Source organism: Lissotriton helveticus, chromosome 4_1 (assembly GCF_964261635.1).
Source record: "Lissotriton helveticus chromosome 4_1, aLisHel1.1, whole genome shotgun sequence".
Lineage (NCBI taxonomy): Eukaryota > Metazoa > Chordata > Amphibia > Caudata > Salamandridae > Lissotriton > Lissotriton helveticus.
The window spans coordinates 928178131-928204783 of record NC_136063.1 but is presented as its reverse complement, the minus strand read 5'-3'; the positions used below and the strand labels follow the sequence as shown (position 1 = coordinate 928204783).

The 26653-nt window shown below is 43.6% G+C and overlaps 1 protein-coding gene across 1 annotated transcript in view; it reads left to right on the top strand.

The window, feature by feature from the left end:
* Positions 1–26653, top strand: part of GPLD1 (glycosylphosphatidylinositol specific phospholipase D1) — a 586386-nt gene that overhangs the window by 70130 nt on the left and 489603 nt on the right. The window contains exon 4 of the mRNA XM_078685714.1: positions 14623–14720. Coding sequence (XP_078541840.1) covers positions 14623–14720 — 98 coding nt within the window. The remainder of the gene's footprint in view (positions 1–14622; positions 14721–26653) is intronic.

The window sequence follows — 26653 nt, the reverse complement described above, 5'->3', positions numbered from 1 at the left end:
GAGGCTGACCTTTGTATCTGAAATGTTTTTTTGTAGATGGAAGCTACCAGTTGGTTTAAAATCTCACTGTCTTCTCCATGGAAAACAAAGCTGGCATACGTTATTGTTGGTAGAATTTTTGCCTTCATTACGGCAAGCAGAGGTTTGTATGAAGGACCCTTCAGCTTCGCCAATAGACTGAAGGCAAATGTTAGGGAGGTTGTTCTCTGTGCCATATACCCTTTTTGCTCTGTGTGGTTTCTTGAGTTATCGATATAAAAATCCAGGTACTTGTATTTGTTTACCTCCTCTAGTTGGCTACCGTTAAGCCAGATTGTCTGTTTACATCTCAGTTGGCTCCCAATCACCATTGTTTTGGTCTTCGACGTGTTTATTTCAAGTTTGTTCTCTGAAATGTAAGCTGACATTTCATACACACTTCTTTGAAGACCAACGTTTGTGTTGCTCATTAGCACGACGTCATCGGCATATGAGAGATGAGAAAGTCTCAATTTTCCGAGTTTTGGTGGATGGGAGTTGATACGGTCTAGCCTTTGTGAAAGATCCGACAAAAACAAATTAAAAAGGTGAGGGGCCAAGACACACCCTTGCTTAAGGCCTCTGGTTGTTGTTAGTTTCCTTGATAGCCTAGATCCATCGCCTATCTTGATTCTTAGCCACGTGTTGGAATAGAATAACAACATCCCCTTTAGTAGCCTTTCAGGAATGGCCCATGCTCGAAGCTTTTTCCACAGGAGGTGGCGATCAACACTATCAAAAGCAGCTTTTAGGTCTATAAAGCAGAGGTAAAGATGTTGTTTCCTCTGCTTACCTTTGTTTCTCATAATTGATAGACCTAAAATGTTTGTTGTCGTCCCTATTCCTTGCCTGAAGCCTGTCTGGTTGGCCGGGATAATATTGAGATTATCAGACCAAGCCTTAAGCTCTTCTAACACCAGAGAAGCATAGTATTTGGCTTCAACATCCAGGAGAGCTATCAACCTGTAGATTGCTGGATTTGATCTGTCTCCTCCTTTAAATATAGGAGTCAGTATCGAGCCTTGCCAATTTGTCGGTATGTAGTTTAAGGACTCTACCTCTTGATATAGGCCAAGTAGATAGTTACTCCAAAATGATGTATCATGTTTAAAAATTGCTTGGGGAATTCCGTTGGGGCCAGGAGCACCTTCATTTTGAGCTTTCTTGATCGTGCGTCTAACTCCTTCGCTTGAAAGGAACGAGTGACTTGATGCTAGTATCATTAGGCCATTATCCCTTGGCATTTTAACCCATCAATCGATTTCTTTTCTTTGTGTGAGGTTTTATCTTCTTCTGAGCTGGTGATTCCTTTGATCCAGATGGGTTTGTCATTTCCGTCGGCTAAAATTTGCCAGTTTCTTTCTGCTGTATCTTGGGTATTTGTTTCGAAAAACCTTCAGGTCAGGAATTCCGCCCACTCGCGTTCTTGAATATTTCATGATAATACGTTCACTGGTCTCTACAATTTGTTTATGGTAGCCAAAACTATTTTGAATTTGATTTCTTGGAGATACAAAGCAGTTCTGCCCAGAATTTGTCATTCATTTTTCTTTTTTATTCCCAGAGTTTCTTTTTATATCGTTTCCTTAGCTGCCGTACGCTGTCCCAGGCTGCTGTGTCAGGTACTGTTCTTTTTAGCCTCCTTGTTTTTTTTTTTAGATTGCGTTTTAAGGCTCGTAGTCCTGTAGTTGTTGTTTTTTCGGGGTACTTTTTTTGGCCATGATATCTTGTCTGCCTTTGTCCAGTAGACATTAGAGAAGATAGGTCTGCTGTAAATTTTTCCCAGGCTTGGGTGATAGTCTGGGCTTCTGCTTTACAGGCACTTACCTTCTTTTTTAGTTGTTGCTGAAGTGTTTCCATTGTTTCATTTGACCATTTGAGGCGTTTTAGGTCAACCGTTTGTATGTCTCCTTCAAATATTGTATTTGCCTGATGTTTAGTGATTTTTAGCCTGAAGTGTATGAGTTGAAATGAGTGATCACTCTTGGTTGTGTACTCAATAGAAAAGTGGGAGAGGAATGGCATCAATGATACTGAAATGACTGTGTAGTCTAGTCTTGATCTTCTCTTTCCCCCGTGGTATGTATGTTTAGGTGGGAAGTCATCTGGAGTTCTGGCATTTATTACTCTTAATCCAAGAAACTCAAGAGCAGTTACTAAGCCTTGTCCTGAGTGATCCTTTTTTAACATTGTTGGCTGATATTGTTGTGGCACATTCCAGCATATGTTATCCGATGCTAACAGGTCATCCTCGTCCAGGGTATGAATTAAGTTTGAGTTAAAATCTCCTGTAAGTATCAGGTCCCATGAGGGAAAAGTACTCCTGATGTTTGTAATAGTCGTAATTAGCTGCATATTGTGCTCTGCTTTTTGCTTGGTTGACGGATGAGCATATGTATTTATCAACAGGACAGTTTTTAATCTCTGCACAGACCCTGAGGTTAGTTTGATCAGTTGGATGTTTGGTCCTACTGAGTCCATCTGTTCGGAATCAATTTGTAGCTCTGTGGATATGTAGACCGCCAGGCCCCCTTTCGGCCGACCATAAGATTTGGTTTTGGTTGCTGGTACCGTATAGTGTATGTAATTTGTTAGAGGTAGGTCTTCTAGTGCTCAGGTTTCTTTCAATGCGATTATATCGTATTTTTCCCACTTGTCTAGTCGGGACCCGCTTTCTAACCATTTTTTGGCTCCCGCGATGTTCCATGAAAGCATTTGTATGTTTCTTGAGTCTTGAACGGCTAGTTCATTTTCAATCGGTCACTTGCAAGAGGTCGTATTTAGCGCTCCTGGCAGCCAGCCCCTTTTATCCTTAGACCCTTCCGTTCTAGGTGCCAGATCATTCTGTCGGGCTCTATTCAGTGCTGTAGGAAGGCTGCTGCCAATTGCTCCTCTGAGTAGTGTTTGATTATTCGATGAGGTTCCTTTTTGCCTTTGACTGATATCATTGGTGTTTAAATTGCTGTTTAGAGGTCCCGGGTAGCGAGGTTTTATTGGTCTTGATAGTTTAATTCCCCATGCTTCAAATTGTGCTTTAGCGTTCATGATGTGCTGAATGTCCATTTCAGTCTGCCAAGTTGTCAAAGTTTGTTCCTTATTTTTCTGGTCTGTCATTGCAATGAATTCTACTGCCAATAGATTTGCAGTGGTCAAATAGTATAAGGCTGGTATGTTTGCTGTTAATTTCAGTATATTCCTCCTATTCAGAATGTCATGCAAACCTTTTGACTCGTATTCTGGTGTTAGCAATAATTGCCATTTTGATGTAATGCAGCGGTCATGAGCCTGATGTACTGCGTCTTCACTCTTTTTTTCCATTTAATTTGCTTTATATAGTCTTTTATTTCTACTTTTATGTTTACGTGTTGGTTATTGTCTCCCAACTCAGAATGCAAGGCATCGATGTCATCAATTCCACATCTGGAATGTTCAGGAGTAACCGATTCCTGTTGCAGATTTGTTCGGGTGTTATCACCATTCTTTTTGGGTAGAGGAATTGTTTGATTTTCAACCCATGTCTGTGTTTCTGCATGATCTGACAATTTGAAGATATCTATTTTTTTACCATCAATCATGCTATCTCCGCGCTTTTGGATCTCCAGGTTCGGGTTTTCTTGTTTGTCAACTCTTTTATTCTCACGCCTCCCAGCCTCACAAATTCCTGTGATGTTTTGTTCCCTGTTTTTTGTGTGGGTTTTGTGTTGATCTCGTGTATTTACTGCTTTATCTCCCAGTTCTATTTCGAGCCGGGCGTTATGAGATAGTGTGTTGGTCACCCTGAGTCCGGGTTGTTCATGGTTTATCTGATCATCTTTGATGCAGTTAGTACTTTGACCACTTTTGCTCTGGGAATCTTTAGTCTCCTTTAACATCGTTGTTTGAGGATTTCCAGATCTATTCCCCACCTGAGTGGGTTTTTTCTTTAGCCCATGTTTGTTATCTACTTTTCTTTTTGTGATGTTCTTTTGGTCCCCGGTGTTTTTGCATGGTTCCCGGGTTGACTCTCCACCACAATCTTTTGTCTGATTAACTTCTAGAGGTTTATCCTTGTCTACAAATTCTGAGTTCAAGTTGCCTAACAAGTCTTACTCTGATAGGCTGTCCGAGTCCGTTGTTGCATTACTTATTTTTGCACTAAAGAACATTGGATAGATCTTATAGTTTTTTTCTGTTCTGTAGTTGGAGACTGTTTGTTCCGTGCTTTTCTATTACGTTTTTTTTGTTTCCTTGACAGCTTTAGTCCTATATTACTTATTTCCTCCTGGTTGGTAATGTCAGTGTTTCCAGATGACTGGTTACCAGTTTCAGTGATTTGGTAGTCACTCCCAAGGTCCTGCTACTGCCGCTACTCCTCATTGCCAAAGCCCTAGTTACTCTTGTCTCCTCCTTGTAGCCTGTCCTATGACTCCCACTCTCGACAATGATATACTATGGCAACGATTAGGCAGCAGTAAGGCTGCAGGTAAATTCCTCAAACTGTAGACCGAGTGATAAGAAGATCTCTAACTGCCCGCCCCCAGCCCCCAGCTCTCTCCGCTCAGGGAGGCAAGTTGTGACTTCCTGCCGTACTGGGGGGCTCCTGCGACCCCTGGCTGGTCTGGCGATACTTGCTGGTTGCTTCTGCTCTGTCTCATGCAGCACACGGGAGCAAATTTCTTCTCCCTCCGCTTCTCTCCACCTGTCTCCGCTGTCTCTGCTCAAGTGCCTGGAGCACGAGTCACTTAAGCAGCACCGTTGATATAAAAACCGCGGACTGGGCTCACTGACTCCTCGCTGGACGAACACCTGAACAGCCCTGTGAGCACTCACTGTTAATCGCTGTTATTATTAACTTTTTTTTTTTTTACTCTAAAGACTCGGTGCTTTGCAGCCCCTGCTGCACTCAGAGCTTTGCACCCCCTGCTGCACTAGGGGGGTCGGGCCCTCCACTTGGTCCACTCCGTGCGGAACCCAGGTGAGCAGACTAGCAGCTGCTCACAGTCCCATCTGCACGGGAGAGAAAGGCAAGGGGCTGAAAGGATCCTTGAGGATCGTGGCTCCTCTCCTTGTAGTTAGTCAAGCCCCCATGGGGCCGCCACGAGATGGAACTTTGCCGAGGCTAGGGTGACGGCAAGAGAGACAGTTCCTGTGGGGACCCCGCTGTTTGCGGAAGAAAGCACCCAGCCGCTCCTGCTGAGAAAGCTCCAGCCGCACCAGGGGTCTCCCGCCTCCCGTTCTCGATGTGCCTGGGGCTCACTTGTGCCAACGCAGTTCCGGCCTCGCAGTTCACTCGGGTCGCTCTGCCACGAAATCGGACCCTGTTCGCCTGATCTCCGGCTTGTCTGGCGGCGGGGGGAGGGGGGGCGGCGGCGTTGTTCTCACAGCACTTGATCAGCGCTCACGCCCGACTGCACCCGTAGCCTCCTCTCCTCTGCTCTGCTCGCTCAGTCTATCTTTCAACAGTTAGATCTGATGAACGATTAGTTAAGTGCCTAAAATGAGAAGAGTTTTAGGCAATAGACTTCCCTAGGCACTGGGCAGTCACCTGATGCTCCTTGGTAGACACCATTGGAAAAGGTTCTGCATCAAATAAAGCCTCAGATATTCTTCTGCACAACTCTAGTGGGAGCGCTTGCTCCCCTTTCTTAAAGATGGTGTTCTTCACATGTCGTCTTTGGTCAGCATCTGTTTTCATCTTTTGTTTGTTAACCAAGTCCTTCTTATTAGATGCTTTCTTATCTTTCTTTCTGTGATTGTTCTATTCAGGTAAGTTGGTGTTCATGGCTCTCCGGAACATCAGTGGCGCAGGAATTTCACATATGGTCGAGTGGGGTTTTTGCAAGAGTAGCATGATGTTCTGCTTTCTTTAGCATACTCATAAAACGCTCAACAAGTCCTTTGGCCTGAGGCCACACAGGTGTGCTCCAAGAAATCTTTACACTCTTGACTGTAATGTGGTCCATTGTCAGACGCCTCTATGGCTGGAACACCGGAGTCACAAAGATGTAATCTAGTGTTTCAATGGCTTGTTCTTGAGAGTATATGAAAGATCTTCAATTAGTGAAAATCATGAATGTTCGTTCACAATCATCAGCAAATTATGTCCCCTGTCAAGATGACCCAAAAAGGCAATGGCTATTCTCTGCCAGGCATTCTATGGGAGTTCTGACATGTTCAAGCTGTGGTGAGTAGTTTTTGTAGAAAGGCAGCTGTATAGAAGACAGGCCCTTATTTCCTTTTTAACTCTGTCATCACAATCAGGAAACCAAACTCGGTCTCAGAGAGCTCATTTTGTGGCCACAATTTCATAATGTCTTTCATGGCCCACTTTAATACTTTTCTGTCACAGACTCTCAGGAATCAGGATTCTCAAACCTCGTAGTATAACTCCTTCCTGAGTTACGGACAGATCATCCATTACATTTTTGTAATTCACCATCACAGGTGAGCAGCCAAGTGTATTGCTTCCACGACTGGTGTATGATTTATCCTCCAACTTTAACATGTCACTATCATGGCTCATGGCAGCGATAATCTGCGCTAACAAAATTGCAGCTGGTTAGTTTGATTTTACAATGAAGTTAATATAGGCCTCCGCCGTCCTGGATGGAGTACCGTGACCTTATACAGGCACTCTGGAAATGGGGTTAGCAGAATTCTGATCCTTCCATGGATAATGCACAATGGTATAACTGTACTCTTGTAACCGTAGTCCCCATCATTCAATGCGAGGAGGCATTTTGGCCCTTGGATTCCTAAATATAGTCAGTAAAGTTTGATGATCAGTTACCAGCGTGAAATTATTTTCCATACAAGAATATCTGGAAATGTTCACAAGCCCATCCCACAGCTAAGATTTGTTTTTCAGGTTGTGAACAAGCATGTTCTGTTTAAGGCAAACTTCTACTTTCGTATGCCACACTATGCCTTCAAGCATTCTGGTGCCCGCTGTGCTGTGCAAGGATAGCACCTAACCTAATTGGGCTAGAGTCAACAACAAACTCTGTATGAAGCTTTGGATTGAAGTATGTCATTTCAGTAGCATTCTCCATGGCTTGTTTAATTCTTTTAAAGCTTTTCTCACAATCATGTGACTAATGAAATGAAACATTATTTTTCGTCAAGTCTCACAACAAATCATTATGTGCTAAAGTTGTGTATGTATCAGGAACAGTAACTGACAACGTCAAGAAATGAGCACACCATAGAAACATCTTGTGGGGGATCTGCATTGGAAAGCACTTGTACTTTACCGGGATCTGGTGTCAAAACCCCATCAGAATAGATATGACCAAATAATTTTAGCTTAGTATTTTGGAACTCCCACTTGTCTGCATTCAGTAAAATCATCTTCATCAAGTGAACGACATACTGGTGTAAGAGCTTTATCATGTTCTTTATGTAAAGCTCCAAAAACCAATATGTCATCCCTGTAATTGAACGCATTCACTAAAGGTTGTATAATGCGTTGAATGATGTCCTGAAACAGTTCTGCAGATGATGACACCCAAAAACATAGGGGCTCATTAGCGCCCGCCACCCTAACGGAGAACGGGACCGCCCGCCATAAGGGCGGGGGTCCCGTAGGGGGAATTAAGATGTGCCCGCCACAGTGGCGGGCACATCCTACATGTTTTGCATTGTGGTGGGCGGTGCTCTCTGCACCGCCCGCCACAATGCAAAACATAAGAGAACTCATTTGCATATGCAAAGCGGAAGGCCCCGCGCGGTGCCTGCCGCTTTGCATATGCAAATGTGGGGGGGTACCATAGGTACCCCCCCTGTCCTCCCCCTAAGCTGGCGTCACCTGGGGGCCCCACAGGGGGCCCCCCGCAGCAAACACCGCCTGCCTTTCCGTGGCGGCATTGCCGCCGCAGAAAGGCCCCTTCATGTGGACATTGTAATATGGCTGGCGGTGTCCATAGGACACCACCACCATATTATTCTATTACCGCCGCGGTCGCAAGGCGACCGCGGCGGTAAAGCGATGGACGGTCTTTCCGTCCGCCGCTGGTCCCACCGCCATCCTAATCTGGCGCGGGGGAATGCAGGCATGGATGTCGGGCGGATTGCCTCCGCCTGGGTGGCGGTGGCCACCGCCACCCTGGCGGAGGCAATCCGCCCGACACCCTAATGGGCCCCATAGTCTTTTGGATTGAAACAGACCAACATGTGTAGAAAGGGTTGTAATGTACCTGCAATCTTCTTCACGTTCTAACTGATGATAACCTTTATTTAAATCAAGGACAGAGAAGAACTTTGCACCATTTAATTTCTCTATCATGTCAGCAAAATGTGGACCTGAATGTCATTCTCATACAATTGCTGTGATTGCTTGATGCATGTCAATGCATATGCATACAACTCCTTCCCTGGCCATTTTAGGCCCTACTACTATGAAAGAAACACCTGGCTTTGGACCAGTTGAACCCTCAATAATATCAGGCATAAGTAGCGATTCAAGTTCTTTTTTAACGGCTTCTTGCAAATGAAAAGCAATTTGTCTATGTCACTGAGCAACATGACGGATGTCCTCAATAATATGTAACTTTAAATACCCTTGGGAATTAACTTTCCCAAGCCATACAATAACGAAGGGAACTGACTAACTATTTTGTGGTGAGAATTCATGTTGTAATTCACGGAAATCAGTCCCATATCAAAAGCTGTGCTGAAACTGAGTCGACAGGCACTTGACGCCAGGCCTTGAAGCACATGGATGGGTGCTTGCACTTTCGTTTAGTTGTGTTTCATTGTCCCATCAAATGAACCTTGACTTTTTAAGGGCGTTGATGCAGCCAAGGTATACACTTTGTTTTTCGATGGCGTAAGTTGCGACAATGGATTTAAGTAATTGTATTTCTCCTCAGGCATAATGTTTATTGATGCACCACTGTCAATAATAAAAAGTATCGAACAACCATTTACTTTCAATTTAATCTTTAGACAATGTTTGAATGAGTTTGGTCCTTTGGCATGTCAATTTTTCTTTGTCTGACATTTCCCTTCAGAGGCAGTCAAACCATCATGGGCACGCTTTCTGAGGTAAACATCAACATGACACAATCATTTCCATCACTTTCACTTGATACTGCTACAGATCAACTGTTAGACAACAATTTAGATGGCGATTGACTTTGTTCAGTGTCGATTTGTCTTAACTGATGTCACTGCTCGACCTTGTGAGTGTGCATCGAACGTTGCTTCTGGAATGTTTTGGCTGTCATTTTGTCATTGCTCTGTGATGCACTTACATTTTCCTTCGCTTTGCAAACCATAACAAAACAGTTCTTCTTCCCACAACCTTTACATATATGTCCAAGAGCAGGACCTTTACGTTCTCTGTGGAAACGAAAATCTTCACCTAAAACACTTCTTTTCACTTGTGGACATCACTTTGTGCCCATTAGTCTTTTGTTTTGACTTACTTTTCACACTCATGATGGATTTATTGTGAGCACCTAAGTCAGCAGCTTGTCTATCAGCACGCTCTTCAGCCCTGGGAGCCATTAACACTTGCTCCAGACTAAGAGTTTCTCTCAGCATTTGTTGTCTGAATGAATCTTACAAGCATTTGTCAATAACTCTCAGACGCATAGCTTCTTCATTATGAAATTAATTGAACTTACAAAGTTTGATAAGTGTGTCGAGTCTATCTACAAATTCAACAATGGTTTCACCAGCTTCCTGGCATTCTTGGTTGAAGATGTATCTTTCAGAATCAACATCTGCATTGGATAAAACTTGAGAATCAACACTTTAACCTGATGATGTGAGGTCTTCATCAGTTTGCAGCATTTGTGTTAGAACTTCTTTTACACCATCACCAACAAGATTCGCGAGGTACTTGATAATATTTTTGTTATCACGTGCCTCAATGAAATCATCAAATTTCTCTATCCAAGCAGTCCATCTATTGCCAATATTTTGCTTTTTAGCAGTATCAAACAGTGGTGGTTTCAGGAAAGCGTCAGCATTGTAGCCATTTCTGGGAATGGTTGATATTAAGGGTGGAGCTCTCTCCGGCTCCCTCTGCTGTTTATCTTGAGCCTGTTCATGTGAGCCATCTCTAAGGCCTTGAGATGTGCTGACCTCTGGACCATTCTTGAGGGCCTCAGTTTTCAGTCTCTTAGTCTTCCAAAGCTCCACAGATATCTTCAGTTGCTTCGAATTGTCACCAGCTTGGTAAACACAACCACTGTTCTTTGCCTGGGTTGCGGCGCCTGGCGCTGATGTCATTCCAGCACACTTTACTCAGGTTCTGGTGAGTAAATAACTGTTTTATTCTTTGGCGTCTCTTTGCATGCACTTTGTCTTCACCACTTACTAATTACAATGCTATCTTGCAATTTATGATTGCGAATAGCTGCTCTTTGAAAACCTGGTTGTATCTGCCTTGAGGGTTAAGGCTCCAGATTATGTATGACTGTATATTGAGTAGCAGCATGTTACCTTTATGTACGGTCTGACCAGCAGGTTTTCAGTCATTGATAGGAAGATTTCTTTCCAATGCTTTAGTTGTATTCAACTTCTTTACAGCGACTGAAGTTGCAATTTAACTCCACATGCTCTAAGCGTTCTTCAACTGCAACACATGTGGCATGCACAAGCAGTTTGCTTGGACCAAGGCAAACTCTGTGGGAGAGCAGTGTTGATCTTCAGTGTCCATCAGAAGCCAAAAACGTTCCATCATTTATAACTTGCAAGACACTACAGTGGTGGGCATGCACTGGCCAATCTCTTCTGGGCAATAAGGCAGCCTACCAGCCTAGCTTCTTGTGAGCGACAGGGCTTAGCACAGGGTGTGCTTTTCTGTGCACTACAGCTAAGAACATACTGTGCTCCTTCTGGGCACTAAGGCTAATAACAGGCCATGCTTATTCCAGGTTCTACGGCTTCATATAGGCTGTTCTGGACACAGATCACAGCCTTTACTAGGCCTTTACTAGGCTTCGACAATCTTCAGGTTGAGTCATATGGTTCTCATATGTTACTGCTGCTGGAGAGACTAACTTGCCAGCATTAGGGTATACAGTTCTGTTTCTTTGTCCTTCTCTGCTGGAGGTCTCACCAGCCTGGGCTGCCCTGCACCTCAGTAATCCTGAACAGTACCTCCTCCTGAAAGTTCTGCATGCTCCTTCCAACTCTCAGCAAGCAAGCTTCTGGGTGTGTCTGGGCAGGTATACCACTCTTGCAGGAAGGGGAAGGCTCAGATGATATCCCTCAACTCTAGAAAGCTGGCTGCTAGGCACACACCAGCTCGGGTTGCACAGCAGTCCTCTGTGTTGTACTCTGCCATGCTCTCCTTTCTTTGGTTATAGAGAGCTTGAACTGGAACAACCTGTAGGGTAGTGGGGTACCATTTGCATACAGTAATAGTAGACAGGAGAGGTGTATCCATGTCAGAACCAGTTTAAGCTGCTTCTCCTTTCCAGTGTCCTCTCAAGGCTACTCTTTAGGCACAGTTTTTTCTTCAGCTTTCTTCAGCTTGTGGCACCCCTAACAAAGAAACAAAGAGATGTGAGCTTTCTGCACCTAACTTTCATGAGTCAAAATGAAAGTGTAATAAGGGAAAGGCAAAAGGCTAGGGTTCACCTAAGGGGTACCCCTCACCTTGTACAGCAGAGGCTTTACCCCCACCATTTACCCCTATCATCCACCAAATGTCAGTCCTTCAGGAAGAAGAATCAGCAGCCCCACCATCAGCAAAACACCTATTTGAATTTCTTTCCCCTTCTCTCCTCCCTTCAGTGTCTAGATCTCCTCCCTATAGCTTGACTGATGTCAGCAACACTCTCCCATTGTCTCCGAAAACAGGGTCATCCAAAATGGATCCCTCAGGGTTTTATTACTCTGATTCTCACACACACACACACTCCATGCACATACCACACAGGCTATATACACACAAACATATACAAGATACACTTGGGTTGTTAGCTCTAGAAGTTGGGGAAGCACATAGAAGCAGAACTTTACACAGATGAACGAGTAGGCCTTCACTATAGTGACACAGATAAAGTCTTGCAGCAAGTATGGATTTACAAAGCACAGTTCACTGCCACCACCATTCTATGTGCTAAACCCATATCATGGACAGTAGTCCACTGTGTGTCAATGAGAGAGTTCCTGGTGCGCCCATCCAAATCACAGGAAATGACCTCACTCTTGTCATGAGATAGGTCTAGGCCTCTGAACACATGGTAGATTAAGTTGCCTTTGGGGCCAAAATATAAAATCAGGGTACCAGATACATGCAGCGAGGCCCTCAGGGCCAGGAAACTTGACTGTACATGCAGCTTTGACTCCAGAAAATACAGCTTTAAACATAGGCTTCACAATTTTTATTCGCCATGCATATCGTAATTTCACTCAGCAGCCGGAAGGGCCTCCCAATGCTTTTTAATGAAACTAACTTGTAACACAGCAAGATTTTAGTCCCAATATTGACATATTGTTCCATCATATTGAGTTATTTTAACTGTTTATTTATGTATATGCTTGTATGTACTCCACTTTTATGATTGTAATATTTTAATCAAATAAAGTATACCATTTTTTAGGTTTTGCCTGGCGAAAAGATGCGCTCTGCGCATCTTTTTCGCGCAGGCGAAATCCTGATGAGATCTGTAGTGTGGCTTTGGGTCGGCCCTCGTCATTGATTGGCTGGCTCCATAAATGGAGCCTAGCCATTGGACGAGGGGCCTGTCCGTCAATGCCGGACCAGATTCGGGGGCGTTCCCGCGTTTCTTTGGCTTTTGCCGACGTCACGCGACGTCAGCCGAAAGCCGGGAACGCCCCCGAATCTGGTAAGGCACTAGTGGCACCCCGAGCGCTCTGCCGCCTCCTACTACGGTTCAAACGCTGCCTCCCTGATTGCCGCCGCTGCCTGGGGCCGAGAATAACATGAGGACCTCGCCGGGGCCGCGGAGAGCAAGAACGAAGGAGCTGCCCTCCCATTGGCTGAGGCGGTCGAGCCCCCTCAGTGCCGCCGCGCTAGGAGTGGTTCTCGAGCCGCCGCGTCATCGCTGGAGCCGTGCTGCGATTGGCCGCAGCTTCGCCACCATCGGAGGCTCGCCCTGAGAGCGGCGCATCCATCGGGAAACTTCGCCGCCCGCCTGCCTGAGCTAGAGACGGGCCGCCGCGCTGCCCGCGGCGACCCGGAAGTGACTAGCCGGCCGGCCAATCCTAGCGCGGCCGGCCGGAAGTGCCCGCCCCCGCCCGGGGGAAGAAGGAAGACGGCAGCCCAGGAGAAGAAGTATGGCGGCCCACGCGGGGCTCCCGTGGCCTGGAGGGAGCCCCGGGAGAAGCGGAGGACGTTGCCGGTCTCCCATGCTGAAGAGGGAGACCGGAGAAGTGCCCAGGAGATTGCCGCTGTCGCAAGGAGCCCCCGCCAGGACGGCGGCCCAGGAGAAGAAGTATGGCGGTCCACGCGGGGCTCCAGTGGCCTGGAGGGAGCCCCGGGAGAAGCGGAGGACGTTGCCGGTCTCCCATGCCGAAGAGGGAGACCGGAGAAGTACCCAGGAGATTGCCGCCGTCGCAAGGAGCCCCCGCCAGAGTGCCCGGTAAGTTACATGGGCTACCGAGCGCAGCAGCACCACCACCAGAGGCTTGGGGCTCGGAGCCACACCATGGTGGACCTGGGCGGCTGCCCCAGGAAACACCTCTGCGAGCCCCTGCTGCCCCCCGCCCTGCTCTGCTGGGCCCTGCTGCTGCTCTGCTTGGGGCTCAGAGCCGCACCATGGTGGACCTGGTGGAACCTTAACAAAGGCAAAACCATTGCATTGTAAATGCTTGTTTTTTTTACTGTACACCATGCAAGAGACATTCAGTGACAATCCAGCTTCCTGTCGAACCTTTTTAATGCTTCCTTCTTCCTGCTCCCATCTCAGGCTGCAGAAGTGATAGCAGCCAGATATGATGTTTGGAATCCATTTGCCAGCGATTAAAACCAGTCAGATGTCAGTTCATTCCGCCCTTGAGTCTCTAAGATTTTTGTATCATCCCTTAAAGCGTCATTCTCAAGCCAGGGCTCCAGCTGCTTTTGCTTGCTCTCTGTATCCTTCTTCGGAAATGCTCTTATAGAACCAACGTACTCCTGAGGCTTTCTCTCTGGTCCGAACTCTGCTGGTGTTCATCCAATCAGTTCTCTGTGGCTCCTTCATTCAGTACACACAGAGCATGTTCTTATTGCCAGTAGTGGTATGTTCCTGAAGTACCACTCAAACATGAGACCAGCCTCCGAAAACATTAAGGTCCTGAATACAAGTTGCATGTACTGGCGAGGTAGTAAATCTGAATGCAACATTTAGAAAAATCAGCACGAAGAAGCCTCAACTCATCAAATAATATTAGAATGTAATTTGGGGTGGTTATTTCTATGACTGACATGTCCAGCTTTCCGAGTGCATCACTGTTACTCATTTGTGCTCTGCTAATGCACCCTTGAAATTATAACGTGGAAACCCAATGAATTCTTTGCATCGCTACTATCACGGCCGCCATGTTACTTTAAGTTGTGACTGGGAAATTGATTGCAGCCTGAAGGAATGTGTTTTACTTGGGGCATCTCTCAATTTGCTGCCTTTGAAAATAAACCAATGCTCCTTGTTTTTTTATTTCTAGGGCGCTATCATGATGTTTCCGAAGACACTCACTGGGCACCTTTCCTGACCACCAGCATCAGTTACATCAGATCAAATTACCCCCAGCCATGGAAGGAGGTATGATAGGGCGCGGTCAAATTATACAAACATTTTACAAGTGCTAAGGATTTTATTTTGAAGGATTTCACATGCTTCTCCGGTGACCTAACGCGTAGATTACTCTTTTATACAATATGTTGTGGAAAAAAGCTGTACACATGCGAGATCATTCAAACCCTGGTGGGCTGGCCTGCAGTGTTTAAAGATTTCTGCCAGGTCAGCAGATGTTTTTCTCAAGTGTGGCTCCGTAGTTGGAGCTATTTAAACAAAAACATTAAAAATGGAGGTCAGTCTACCATGCCATGTGAGCCTGGTGGACTGGCCTCCCCTTTATGAAATCTTCTGATAGACTACAGAAGGACGGGGTCTATTCCTGGAAAAAGGAAATGCACCCTGGGTGTTGCCTTAGAGTGCATGGTGGACATCCCAGTATTTGTCCTGCCCACATCTGCCAAGGTGATCCCAGACAGGAAAAACATGGCAGAGATGGCGTCGGAAGTAAAGCCCAAAATAGGGTGGTGCTTCTGGCTCCATGTCCACCAGTGGGCTACCCACAGTAAGGGTTTTCTTGATGGTGGAATTGTCATCAGAAAGACTGTCATCCTTGACCAATGATTGAAACAGGGGAGGCATGAACAGATTACCAGAACAATTTTAGGTGGCTGTCTCGTGACCCCTCATATGTAACCGAGGCTTTCAGTCTTATTTCCATATATAAATTACTGTGAATAGACTATTTTTATAGATGTTTTTCTTCAGATTATACTGAAGAAAAGTAGAGCCTAAACGTTCATCCTTGAGAGATGGGGAATTAATAGATATGACACATATTTTCCCTAGGCAATACAACAAGAGAATTCATTCACTGGATACACTTTATAGGCCTATAAAGGATATCAAATAACGAAATGATATTAAGTTCAATAAGGAATATCAGTAGATATTTTGTATGGACTTTATTAAAGACTACGCTTCCACAGGACATTACGCTCAAAATATATAGCTAGTGACTAGATAAAGCTGCACAAGTTTTTTTTTCTTGGCTTTATTGATTGTAAAAGGCCTGTAGCAATATTTTAACATTTCAAATCACAAAATAAAAATGGAATGGTGAGGCGCAGGTATTAATGTATAGCCTGGTTGCTTTAGATAACACATCAATATAATCCTCATACATTAAAATTATTCCAAAGGAATAGTACCTGCACTTTAGTTCTTCCACTCTTTGGTCCGCCATGGGGGCTCCCGATTGAGCGGAGAGAGTGCTGCGCTGACATTGCTGTGACAACCACCTTCTTAAGTTTGAGGTGGTTGGCTCTCCAGCTTATCCATTACTTCTGGAGGGGGAACATATTTATTCCATGAAAAGCCAGACCCGCAGCATATGCAAGCTCTTGTAAGGCACCGCTTGATCATCCTAATACCGATTTTTAAAGGCTAATTTTAAAGGGTCTTACTATTTCATATGTTCTTATTGTTCTATTAATTTTGCTAACCTGCACTTTGGTTCTTCCACTCTCTGGTCAGCCGCAGAGGCTCCCCATTGAGCGGAGAGAGTGCTGCGCTGGCATTGCTGTGACTACCGCCATCTTAGCTGGTGGTGGTTGGCGGTCCAGCTTATCCATTACTTCAGGGGGGATCATATTTATTCCATGAAAAACCAGACGCGTAGCGGGCGCACCGCTGGCAGGCCTAGGCAAGCCCGTCAGCACCCGGAAGGTGCTATGCGCCAGGACGCCTGTCCGTTTTTCAAACTTAACCTACACCAGGGAACAGCTACTGTTCTTAAACAATGGTAGGTGTGGCAGTGTCATTTCTACTTGGTGAAAGGAACAATAACGCCCTGCTATGCCCCCACTGCAAAAATACACTCTTAGCTAGCAACCTCCCCGCTACTTCCCCCGCTCTCTGCTTCCTCGAAGAGATGGGTGCAATCGGAGCCAGTTCGGGGAGTCAAGAACTGGAACTCCCCATGTACCTCTCCGTCCTCGGTTTCCATAGAGGGTGCGAATGTTCCACAGTCCAATTGTGGTTCACTTAGCACTGTTTTACTTAACGCTAGATCTATTATTAAAAACAAATATGAATTAGAATGTCTGCTCCAAACCCCGAATCCTGATGCAGTGTTTCTCACTAAAACATAGGCTACTGCCTCGTCTGAATCGGATTAGGTGATATTGCTACCAAGTGGCTACTCGCTTGCCAGCCTGCCAGATCTGGGCAAATGGGTGGTGGGGTCGCTATTAGCTATAGGTCAGAGTTTGAAATAGTTTTTGAGCCTTTCTGTTGCCTGGAACAGAAGCCATGGCGTTCAACATCAAAATCAGTAATGCGTTAGCCTTTTCTGGGCTGCTCCCCTACAGACAGCCCGGACCCAAATCCCTAGTCTCTCAAGCCTTACGGTCCTCGTTGGAATCATGCCTAGACTCCCCCACGTTCACTATATTAGGGGATTTCAACTTTCATCTAGAACTTGGGGACGATGCTTGCACCTCTGTGCTGATAGACAATGTTGAAGCCTTTGGTCTTACTCAGATGGTGTCAGAATCAACTCACAAGGCACTTCATGTGTTAGATGTGATTTTTACAAATAACCTCTCTATTAGTATCAGTGAATTCTGCCACTTACTTGGACCGACTACATAGCAATTTTTTTCAACCTACCTGATGGGAACAACAAAGACCTGCTGTTATCACCCTTGCCTCCTACCAAAGTACGGTCCTGGTGGAACATCAGGTCTGAGGTGCCAACAGACTTGCTGGATAAAAATATGCCCACCTTAGCTGCAGACTCCAACATGACGGCTGAAAGTTACGACAACTGGATTAGGTCAGCCATTAATTAACTTGCTCAAGAAAGAATTGTCAAACAATGCAGGAATAAACCCACCGCCTGTGGCACAATCTTGAGTTAAAAACATTAAAATCCACATGCAGGCGCTTGGGACGCTTATGGGTGGACAACAGCAGGACGGCCAAAAAGAATTATAACCAAGCACTAACTGACTATAAAGCAGCTATCATCAGCTCCAAAAAGAACTTCTATACTAGCAAAATAGAGGGGGCCAAATATTCCGCTAGAGAACTCTTTAAGACCATCAATTCAAGCTCCAAAATGGCAATGTTTTTTCCCCTGATTAAGGGCTCTGTGAATAAAAATGGCCACATTCTTTCAGCCAAAAGTCGAAATAATATATCAGAAAGCCTGAGCTGTGGCCCTCCTTCCCCTCAGTCCACTCTCACGGAAGACGTGATATCTATCACCTGCCACCTGACCAGTTTCTCCCCCTTGACAATCGACTTGGAAAATGACCTATTGCTGGCAATCAAGTCTGGCTCTCCAATGTACCCATGCCCTCCGGACATCATTCATGGTGTCTCAAACAAAGTCAGTGTCCTACTCGCCCCCCTCCTGAACAACGTTATAAATACTGGTGTATTTCCGACCTCCTGGAAGAAAGCTTGTATCCGACCAATTTTAAAGAAACCCTCCCTTGATCCGCTCAAAGTAAAAAACTATCGCCCGATCTCATGTCTGCCCCTAGCAGCCAGTCTTGGAAAAAGCCATTTACTCAGAGCTCACAGAATACTTAAACACAAACAGCCTCTTAGACTCAACACAACATCACTTTTGATCGGGCCACTCCACTGAGTCTGCATTAATCATAGCCACTGAGCAAATAGGTTGGCAAATTGACAGGGGTGGCAGGGCTATCCTGATCCTACTTGACCTATCAGCTACGCTCGATACTGTTATTCATACTGAAGTTACGCGACGGCTGGAGGCAGTAGGAATTGGAGACACCACACTCACCCTTCTCACCTCTTTCCTCTCAGCTAGAGAACAGAGGGTGTGCTAGGTCACCCTAGAATCAGGGGGAGTGTCACAAGGGTCAGCACTCTCTCCAACGTTGTTTAACATTTATGTGACCCCATTGGTCAAACTAATCAGGGACCATGGCTTCTAGCTAGTATGGTATGCTGACAATACTCGAATTATTATCTCCATTTCATCAATGGCAGACTCAGTGGCAGACATATTCTATAGCTGTCTTGACCACATCATGAAATGGATGCATAAGAACTACAAAAAATTAAACACAAACAAGACCAAAGTCATAGAATTCGGAAATGGTGCTCGAATCTTGACCCAATCATGGTGGTCAACAGCGGCTGGAGTCTTACGGGTGATTGTGCGCTTTACAAATGTGGATAACTGTCCCTGCCACCAAAGTGAGAAACCTTGTTTTTTTTATGTGATGCCCAGCTCAACTTTTCAGGGCAGATCAATCAGTTGATATCAGCCTGTTACTTCCTTTTAAAAATGCTTAGTAAAATCCTACCTTTTCTGCCTATTTAGTTGAGGAAGATGGTTGTGGTGGCTCTTGTTCTCTCCCACCTAGACTATTGTAACATCCTGTACTTAGGCGTTGACAAATGCCAGCTGTCTAAACTTCAATCCCTACAGAATGCGGTTGCACATACCTTGCTAAACATTCCAAAATATATTCATATTTCTGGTGCCATTAGAAATCTACATTGGCTTCCAGTTAAGCAGCAAACTGAGTTCAAGGCACTGTGCCTGGTTCTGGGGGGGGGGAGCTAATGACTACCACAAATTATTCCAACGGCATGTCCCCCGCCAGATGTTAAGATCTGCCATTAAACCTTTGGTCCACGTCTCTAAAGCTAAGAAGACCAGATGGGGGTCTCTCGTTTATGGAATCTAAGCTCTGGCATGAACTTTCACTTAATAATAGGCTTTCATGCTCCAGGTCCCAGTTTAGGAGCCAGGTTAAAACCTGTCTTTTCCCTCCTCAATAGCGATCAAGCACCTATTGACTTCTACACCTTCTTGCCTCTGCCTACGGCAAGACGCCTCAGCATTTGTGTGCTTTATAAGCCCTTTACTTACTTACTTACTTAGTACTTTTAAACTTGTAGTTGTGAAATATAAACAGGCTACTAGTAAATGTATTATTATGATGCATTCTCTAGAGAGAATTGGTGCATTCATTATTTCTTCAAATTGTGGCATCCTAATTGCACCATCGTGCCTGACTCCTCTTGTGTACTACACACATGTCCATGGTAATCATAAAACATACCTGTACTGCTCTGCTTTCACTACAGCTGCTTAAGAAACATGAATAAGGCAAAGGACCAGATCTACGAAGCTTAAGTGAGATTTACTAAGTAGCACAAAGCCACCTTGCGTGGCTCTGAGTCGATAAGTAAATCCTGCATAATGCAAGGCAACGCAAATTGCTGGCTTGCGTTACTCTGTTAAAAAGACATTCCATGGATGGATTGTGGGTGTTCCCACACATCCACACATGCATTTTGGTGCATTAACTGAATTACTAAGGGTAGTAAACCTGGGAAATCATCAAAATGCTAGGCCATCCCAACAGAGGTGAAACAAGGAGAAACGTTTATTTCTCCTCGTTATTTACACTCTATACGTGTACTGCATTCTGCAGCACATGTAGAAAGGGGAAAATGCCTCTGAGGATTGTTTTTAGTGCAGGAAGGTGTCCCTCCTGTACAAAAACAATCCTACCTATAACACAGGCAACATTGCACCATGGAGCAAGCTTGCCCGTAATGGCGCTAGAAAGCACATTGTAACTATGGTGGATTCCTGCTCTCTCTTTTTGATGCAGCACAGCTAGTTGTTTTGCTACTTTGCGTTGCATCAAATATCAGTAAATCTTACCCAAAGTGTTTTGAACACTCTCTTCTTAACGTCTGTTTGTCCTGTGTTGTCCTGCAGGTTCTGTACATGTTGCATGCTGAACTCTTTGTCCAGGAAGGGGCCCTTTCTTGTGATAGTAGCTGGTGCAAAAGTAGATGGTGCTTATAAAATGCTTAGCATCTCACCACTTTATTTTAAGCCAATTGAGCACAAAATAAGTTCCATAAAAACTTAACAATGGGATCTTCCAAGCCCTGTTCAGAAAAAAATAGGATATTATTAAAGGCACAGGGTTTAATTTAAGGTATGGTTGGAAGCTGCCACCTATGTTGTTGACGGAGGTTATTACTTCTGTCGCCGTGGCTGAAATGCTGCATGGATATCACCTCCAGCACTATTGTGATCTTTGTGCATTCACAGGAGCTGATGCAATGCCATGGCACAAAAAAGATTGTAGTACATCTGTCGTGTTTGTGATGGCCGCTCACCAAACCTTTCTCTTTTTCAGGGAAGAACTTCGTAAGGGGAGTTTGTTTAAAAAAAAAAGAACTAATTGCTTCCATGCACTAAGGGCCCTATCAGGATGTTTGGCAGAGTTTCCTCCACCCGTCATCGTCTTGGTCATAGGAAATCTGACACCCAGTTGGCGGTCCCGTCCAACTAATTAGGATGCGACTGAACAATGTTTGTTTGCATTCCTATACGTTACAATGGGAGCATGTATTCCGGCCAAAATGTATGCTCTCATTGTAAAATAAGAGGTGCAGTTCATCCCTGCACCCCATGACAGGCACCTCAAGGGGCCTGCCACTGGGTGCAGGGAGCATCTTCGTCCTCCAACTGGAGGCTGTGCATCCAAGGGGGCCTTGCTGCGGCACCCAAAGTCGAGTACCGACAGCCTTTCTGTGTCAGAAAGGCTGGCTTGGAAAGGCTGCCGAAGCCTGACAGCATAATCCCCAGGGCAGAAAGAGCCACCCTTGGGATTACTGGTTGCATTCCAACTGGCATACATGCTCTCCGAGACCATCAGAAGCCAGTCAGAATGACTGTTTGTATTCCTTTCCAACAGCCTCCATTGTAATGAGGCGGTGAGAAAGGAATTAGACCTGCATATTATGATGCAGTCAGAAAGGCTCCAACCGACAGTTGGAATATCTAGTTATGGATTTTTTTTACAATCATGTTGTTAGATTGCTTGCTTCAGCTACTGTTGTGCTTGTTTTTTCCTTGATTAGTTTCCTATGCAATTTTTTTAGAGAGCTTATTTCAAACTTTTAAGTTAACTGATTCTGTTTTAACTTCAAAATTGGCTCCTCAGGTTTGGGGATGTTGGATTAGCAGTGGCAAAGTGCCCTTATCTTCCTGGCACGGTACATATGAAATTTAAAAACAGAGAATGACCAACAGAATCATCCTATACACCTTGTATTTTCTCCTCCTATTGTAGCACATGAAACCCACAAGTTGCAAACTTTTCATTGAACGAAATTTAGATGTGTAGCAGGGTTTTTCATCCTGACCTGACTCTCACCTTGACGCTGCCCAGTGAGGAAACCTCACCTCCTAATGAGCCTTCAAAGAATTTCTGACCCAGGCCCCAATAAAAGTGGCAATCGGAAAAGACAAGTCTTATCGCAACATAGACGTTTGCCTGCCAGATTTATATGTGGCCAAACTTCTCCACTGGCTGTACTACTCCTAAAGTGAGAAAAATCCTAATTTTAAGACTTTCGGTAATCACAGAAGGCATTTAGGAGTCCTAAAGTTAGGACTCCTAACTTTACTACTACTAAACTGAGAAAAATCCTAATTTTAAGACTTTTGGTATTCAGAGAAGACATTTAGGAGTCCTAACTTTACTACTCTTAAACTGAGACAATTCCTAATTTTAGGACTTTCGGTATTCACAGAAGGCATTTAGGAGTCCTAAAGTTTGGACTCCTAACTTCTGTGAATACCGAAATGAGTAAGTGCCTTCTGTGAATACCAAAATGGTAGTAAGTTTAGAATTTTGTCTTAAGTTAGTTCTGTGAATCAGGCCCCACAACTCCAAACAGTTTCATTTGGATTTATGTGGAGCACAAGATGTTTCTCTGTATTGTGACTGTTTTTAATAGGCAATTATTGACTGAGTCACTACATATGTAAATGCCCGAGGTTTGGAAATCTGCTGTTTCCAACCTTTTACCCACTGTATTTTGGTATATGGATTTTGGTTTGTGTTTTATATTTGTGCATTTAATAAATATATTGTTTCTCCCCTTCGAGATTTTTGACACAGATCTCAATACGGCTCTGTGTAATATTGGTTCTATACTTGTTGGAGTGACTGCTGTCCCTTATAATACATTGCTCACCCTTGGTCCCTCTTGACCTATAGGGTTCCCTTGTTTCTCTACAAAGTCAGAATACATGTTGAATCACTTGCATTTGGAAGATGTTACCAGGTTTTATTCCTGTTCACCCACCTGACAGACAAAATGTTCCCATAGACTTTAATCGAGTCACCTTCTTTTCAAACTTATATCACCCTCCCAAAAAGTGTTTGTTCCCTATTTACCTTAAAGGGATTACCCAATCAAACACTTACCTGCTGACGTATTTTCACACCTAATGCAGAGTCCATTTTTATATTTGGGGCACTATCCAATTAGACCCAAATCACTTTTTTCCACAGGCCATATTTGCATCATTTTTTCCCCACATCTGCCATCTTTTGTGGCAGGAAAACGCCATGTTCACTTTGGGGTCCCTCAGGGATCCTCCTTATCCCCACTCTTGTTTAACATCTATGTCCAACTTTGAATAAGAAACTGGATCATAAGGGTTGAAATATGTTTACCGATGCAGAGGACCCTAAGATACTTCTACTTTTGGAATACCAACATCCCTCCCAACTTGCTTTCTAAAATCCAATGCATTTTATCTGGAACTGGATGGGGAACAAATGCTTAAAACTAAATGCAGAAAAACAGAGATGGTAGTTTCTAATAACAAACCAAATCTTTTGCGGGACCTATATTGGTGTTATGAGATAGGCTGATTACCAACCCCCTTAAACTTGGCTAAAATTCTGGGTATGGTTATAGATTCTAAACTTCTATTGAAATCCTCTATCTCATCAGTGACCTCAAAATGTGTATCCATACTGCTACATATCAGAATGGCTAGTGCCTTTTAAACTGCTGATCCCCTCAAAACCATAGTGGTGGCTTTCATTGGCTCAAGACTAGATCATGTCAATTCTTAGCCACTCGGCATCTCGTCTACGGTGCTACCTAGGCTTCAAGTCATTCAAAATGCAATGGCGTGCATCCTGCTATACTCGTCTAAAAGAGTTCATGGGTCTTCACTTCTGAAATGGTGCACAGTCAAAATATCGAGTTGAAAATTTCGACCTACCAAAATATCGTGTTTAAAATTTCGTTTTTTTTTTTTATATTTTTTTTATTATTTTCACCTGGTATAAAGTTACAAGTACATTCAGATATACCTTCAAATCAAATTAAACTAGTTCGTCATATACATACATGATCTACTCTTATTTTATAAAATAACATTACTGTACATAAATCAAAACTTAATGTCAATTCAGTTCAATTCTAGTTTCCCCCATATTTTCTCATATTTCTGCAGCGATTTGACACCTCTAAGTTCTGCCAACGTACGTTCCATGATATTGATTTCGTTAACCAAATACCACCATTCCAAAGCGTTAGGTGGGTTAGGACTGACCCAAGCTCTAGCTAAAGTCAATTTAGCACAAGATAATAAAATAGATAATAGCACAGAATGTGGTTGAATTGTAGTGTACATACCTAATATTACCATAGGAGCTGTAATTGGTGTGCTGGTAAAATTTTTTATAGCTAAGATTTTTCCCACTTCTTCCCAGAACTCCCCAAGTTTTGGACATGTAAACAACATGTGTATTAGGTCTGCTGCATATTGGTCACATTTTGGACACTTAGTTTTTTCTCCCAGATTGTTATTTGAAGCCCATTTAGAGATCTTTTCTGGCGTATAGTATAGCATATATATGGTTCTGTATTGTTGTAGGCGTAGGCTAGAAGATCTTACATTGTGATGGATATTAGTGTACGAGTTGGTTATTTGTTTTCCTGTTATATTGATTCCCAGTTTTACCTTCCATTTATTAGCTATTATTTCGTTATCATTCGTTCTTAAATCTGTCAATATCTTATATGCTAAGCTAATTATTGATTTCTCCTTTTTCGAGTTTAGGATATCCCAGATACCCCCACTCGATAAGGCTTTGATTCCGTTCTTCCGCACTAGAAAATCGTATATTTGCCTATATTTAAACTCATATGTGTCGAGTAACCCATATATTTGTTTTAAGGTGCGAAAATCCATTATGCCTTGGGATGTATATAAGTCCCCTAATACCTTGATTCCTTTCGATTGCCATCTTCTGGCATCCCCATCACTAAATATGTTAGGTAGTCCAGGATTATCCCATAAAATTAGTTGGGTGTGGTATATGTTACTTTTACAGTGGGTTAGTATATCTTTCCAAATCCTTACTAGATCCCGTGCAGTCTTAAATTTCACCCTTTTGTAGAAATTCGGGTCTGTAATGCGAAGTAAAAACTGTTTGGAATTTTCTTTTAGAAGTAAATAATGGTAAAAAAGCAGATTCTCTGGGTCTAATAAGGATCTAATACGCCTTATAAATGAGGCCCAAAAGTAATGTTTTAGGTCAGGAAAATTGAGACCGCCCGATCCTGTTTGATTTTTTAACATCTTTAGCGATCTCCTAGCTCTCTTATAACCCCAGATAAAGTTACAGAAAGCGCTGTCTAATTGCTTGAAAAAAAGCCTATCTTGTGCCAAAGGAATTGATCTAAATAGATATAGATATTTAGGTATGATTTTCATTTTTATTAGATTTATTCTGCCGATTAAATTCAGTGGAAGTCGGTGCCATTTTTTTAGATTCGAGGTAGTGGTTTTCATTAGTTTGTTATAATTGATCTTATTTATCTCTCTGACATTTGAGGTAATTTGTACGCCTAAATATGTCGCGGTCTTACAAACTTCGGGCATTATTTGAGAGGGAGCAAAGTTAGCTACTACTTGAGTTTTATGAGTGTTTAATTTGTAGCCAGATACATTGCCGAATTTAGATGCTTCTAGATTGATTGCTTTCAGAGGATCAATAATCTCAGTAGAATAAATGGCTATATCATCCGCGTAAGCAGTTAATTTTAAGCTCTGCCTATTAGTTTTAAAGGGTATTATTTCTGGTTGATTATCCAATGCCTTTAAAAATGGTTCTAATGATAAGGCAAATAATAAGGGAGATAAGGGGCACCCTTGGCGTGTGCCTCTCCGGATTGTAAAGTAATTTGACGTGAGACCGCAATAACTGATATATGCGGATGGGTTATCATAAAGTGCCTGGATCCCGTTTAGAAAATTACCGCCGAACCCCATATATCCCAATGTGTGCCATAAATAATCCCACCCGACCCGATCGAATGCTTTTTCAGCGTCAAGCATTATCATTGCTAAGGGAGTGGACTCTACTTCTGCTATGTCAAAAGCTGTTATTGCCGTATTTACGTGAGCTGATGTGTCCCTCCCCGTCACAAATCCGTGTTGTTGTGAACTTACTATTTTAGGCAAAAGCGGTGCTAATCTTCTTGCTAGGCATTTTGCGAATATTTTAGCATCAGCATTAATTAAAGATATAGGTCTGTATGAGCCCATCTCCTCTTTGGGTTTACCTTTTTTGTGAAAAAAAATAATTTTCGCCTTATTCCAAGAGCGCGGAGCGGACCCTGTTCTACTTATATAATTGATTACTTTTAAGAGGAGGGGTGTTAGCTCTTCCATACATGATTGATACAGTTCCAGAGGGATAGTGTCTTCCCCAGTAGCTTTGCCTGATGGTAATGATTTTATAGCTTCTCTTAGTTCTTCTCTAGTTATTTCTGAAGCCAGATTCTCTGCTTCACAAGTTGTTATTTTTTTTGTTAAGTTCTCTTTTAAGTAGTTATCGATTGTTTCGCCATTGGGAGTGTTTTCTGGGGTATATAAAATTTCGTAATATTTAGCAAACTGTTGTATTATTTTGTCTGTCTGATTATATCTCTTATTGTCGACTCCTATAATTTGTGATATTGTAGATTCTGCTCTGTCCTCTGCAACCTTATATGCTAAAATTTTAACAATTTTATCACCCCCTTCATATTGAGCAAATTTATGTTTATGGATCTGTGCACTT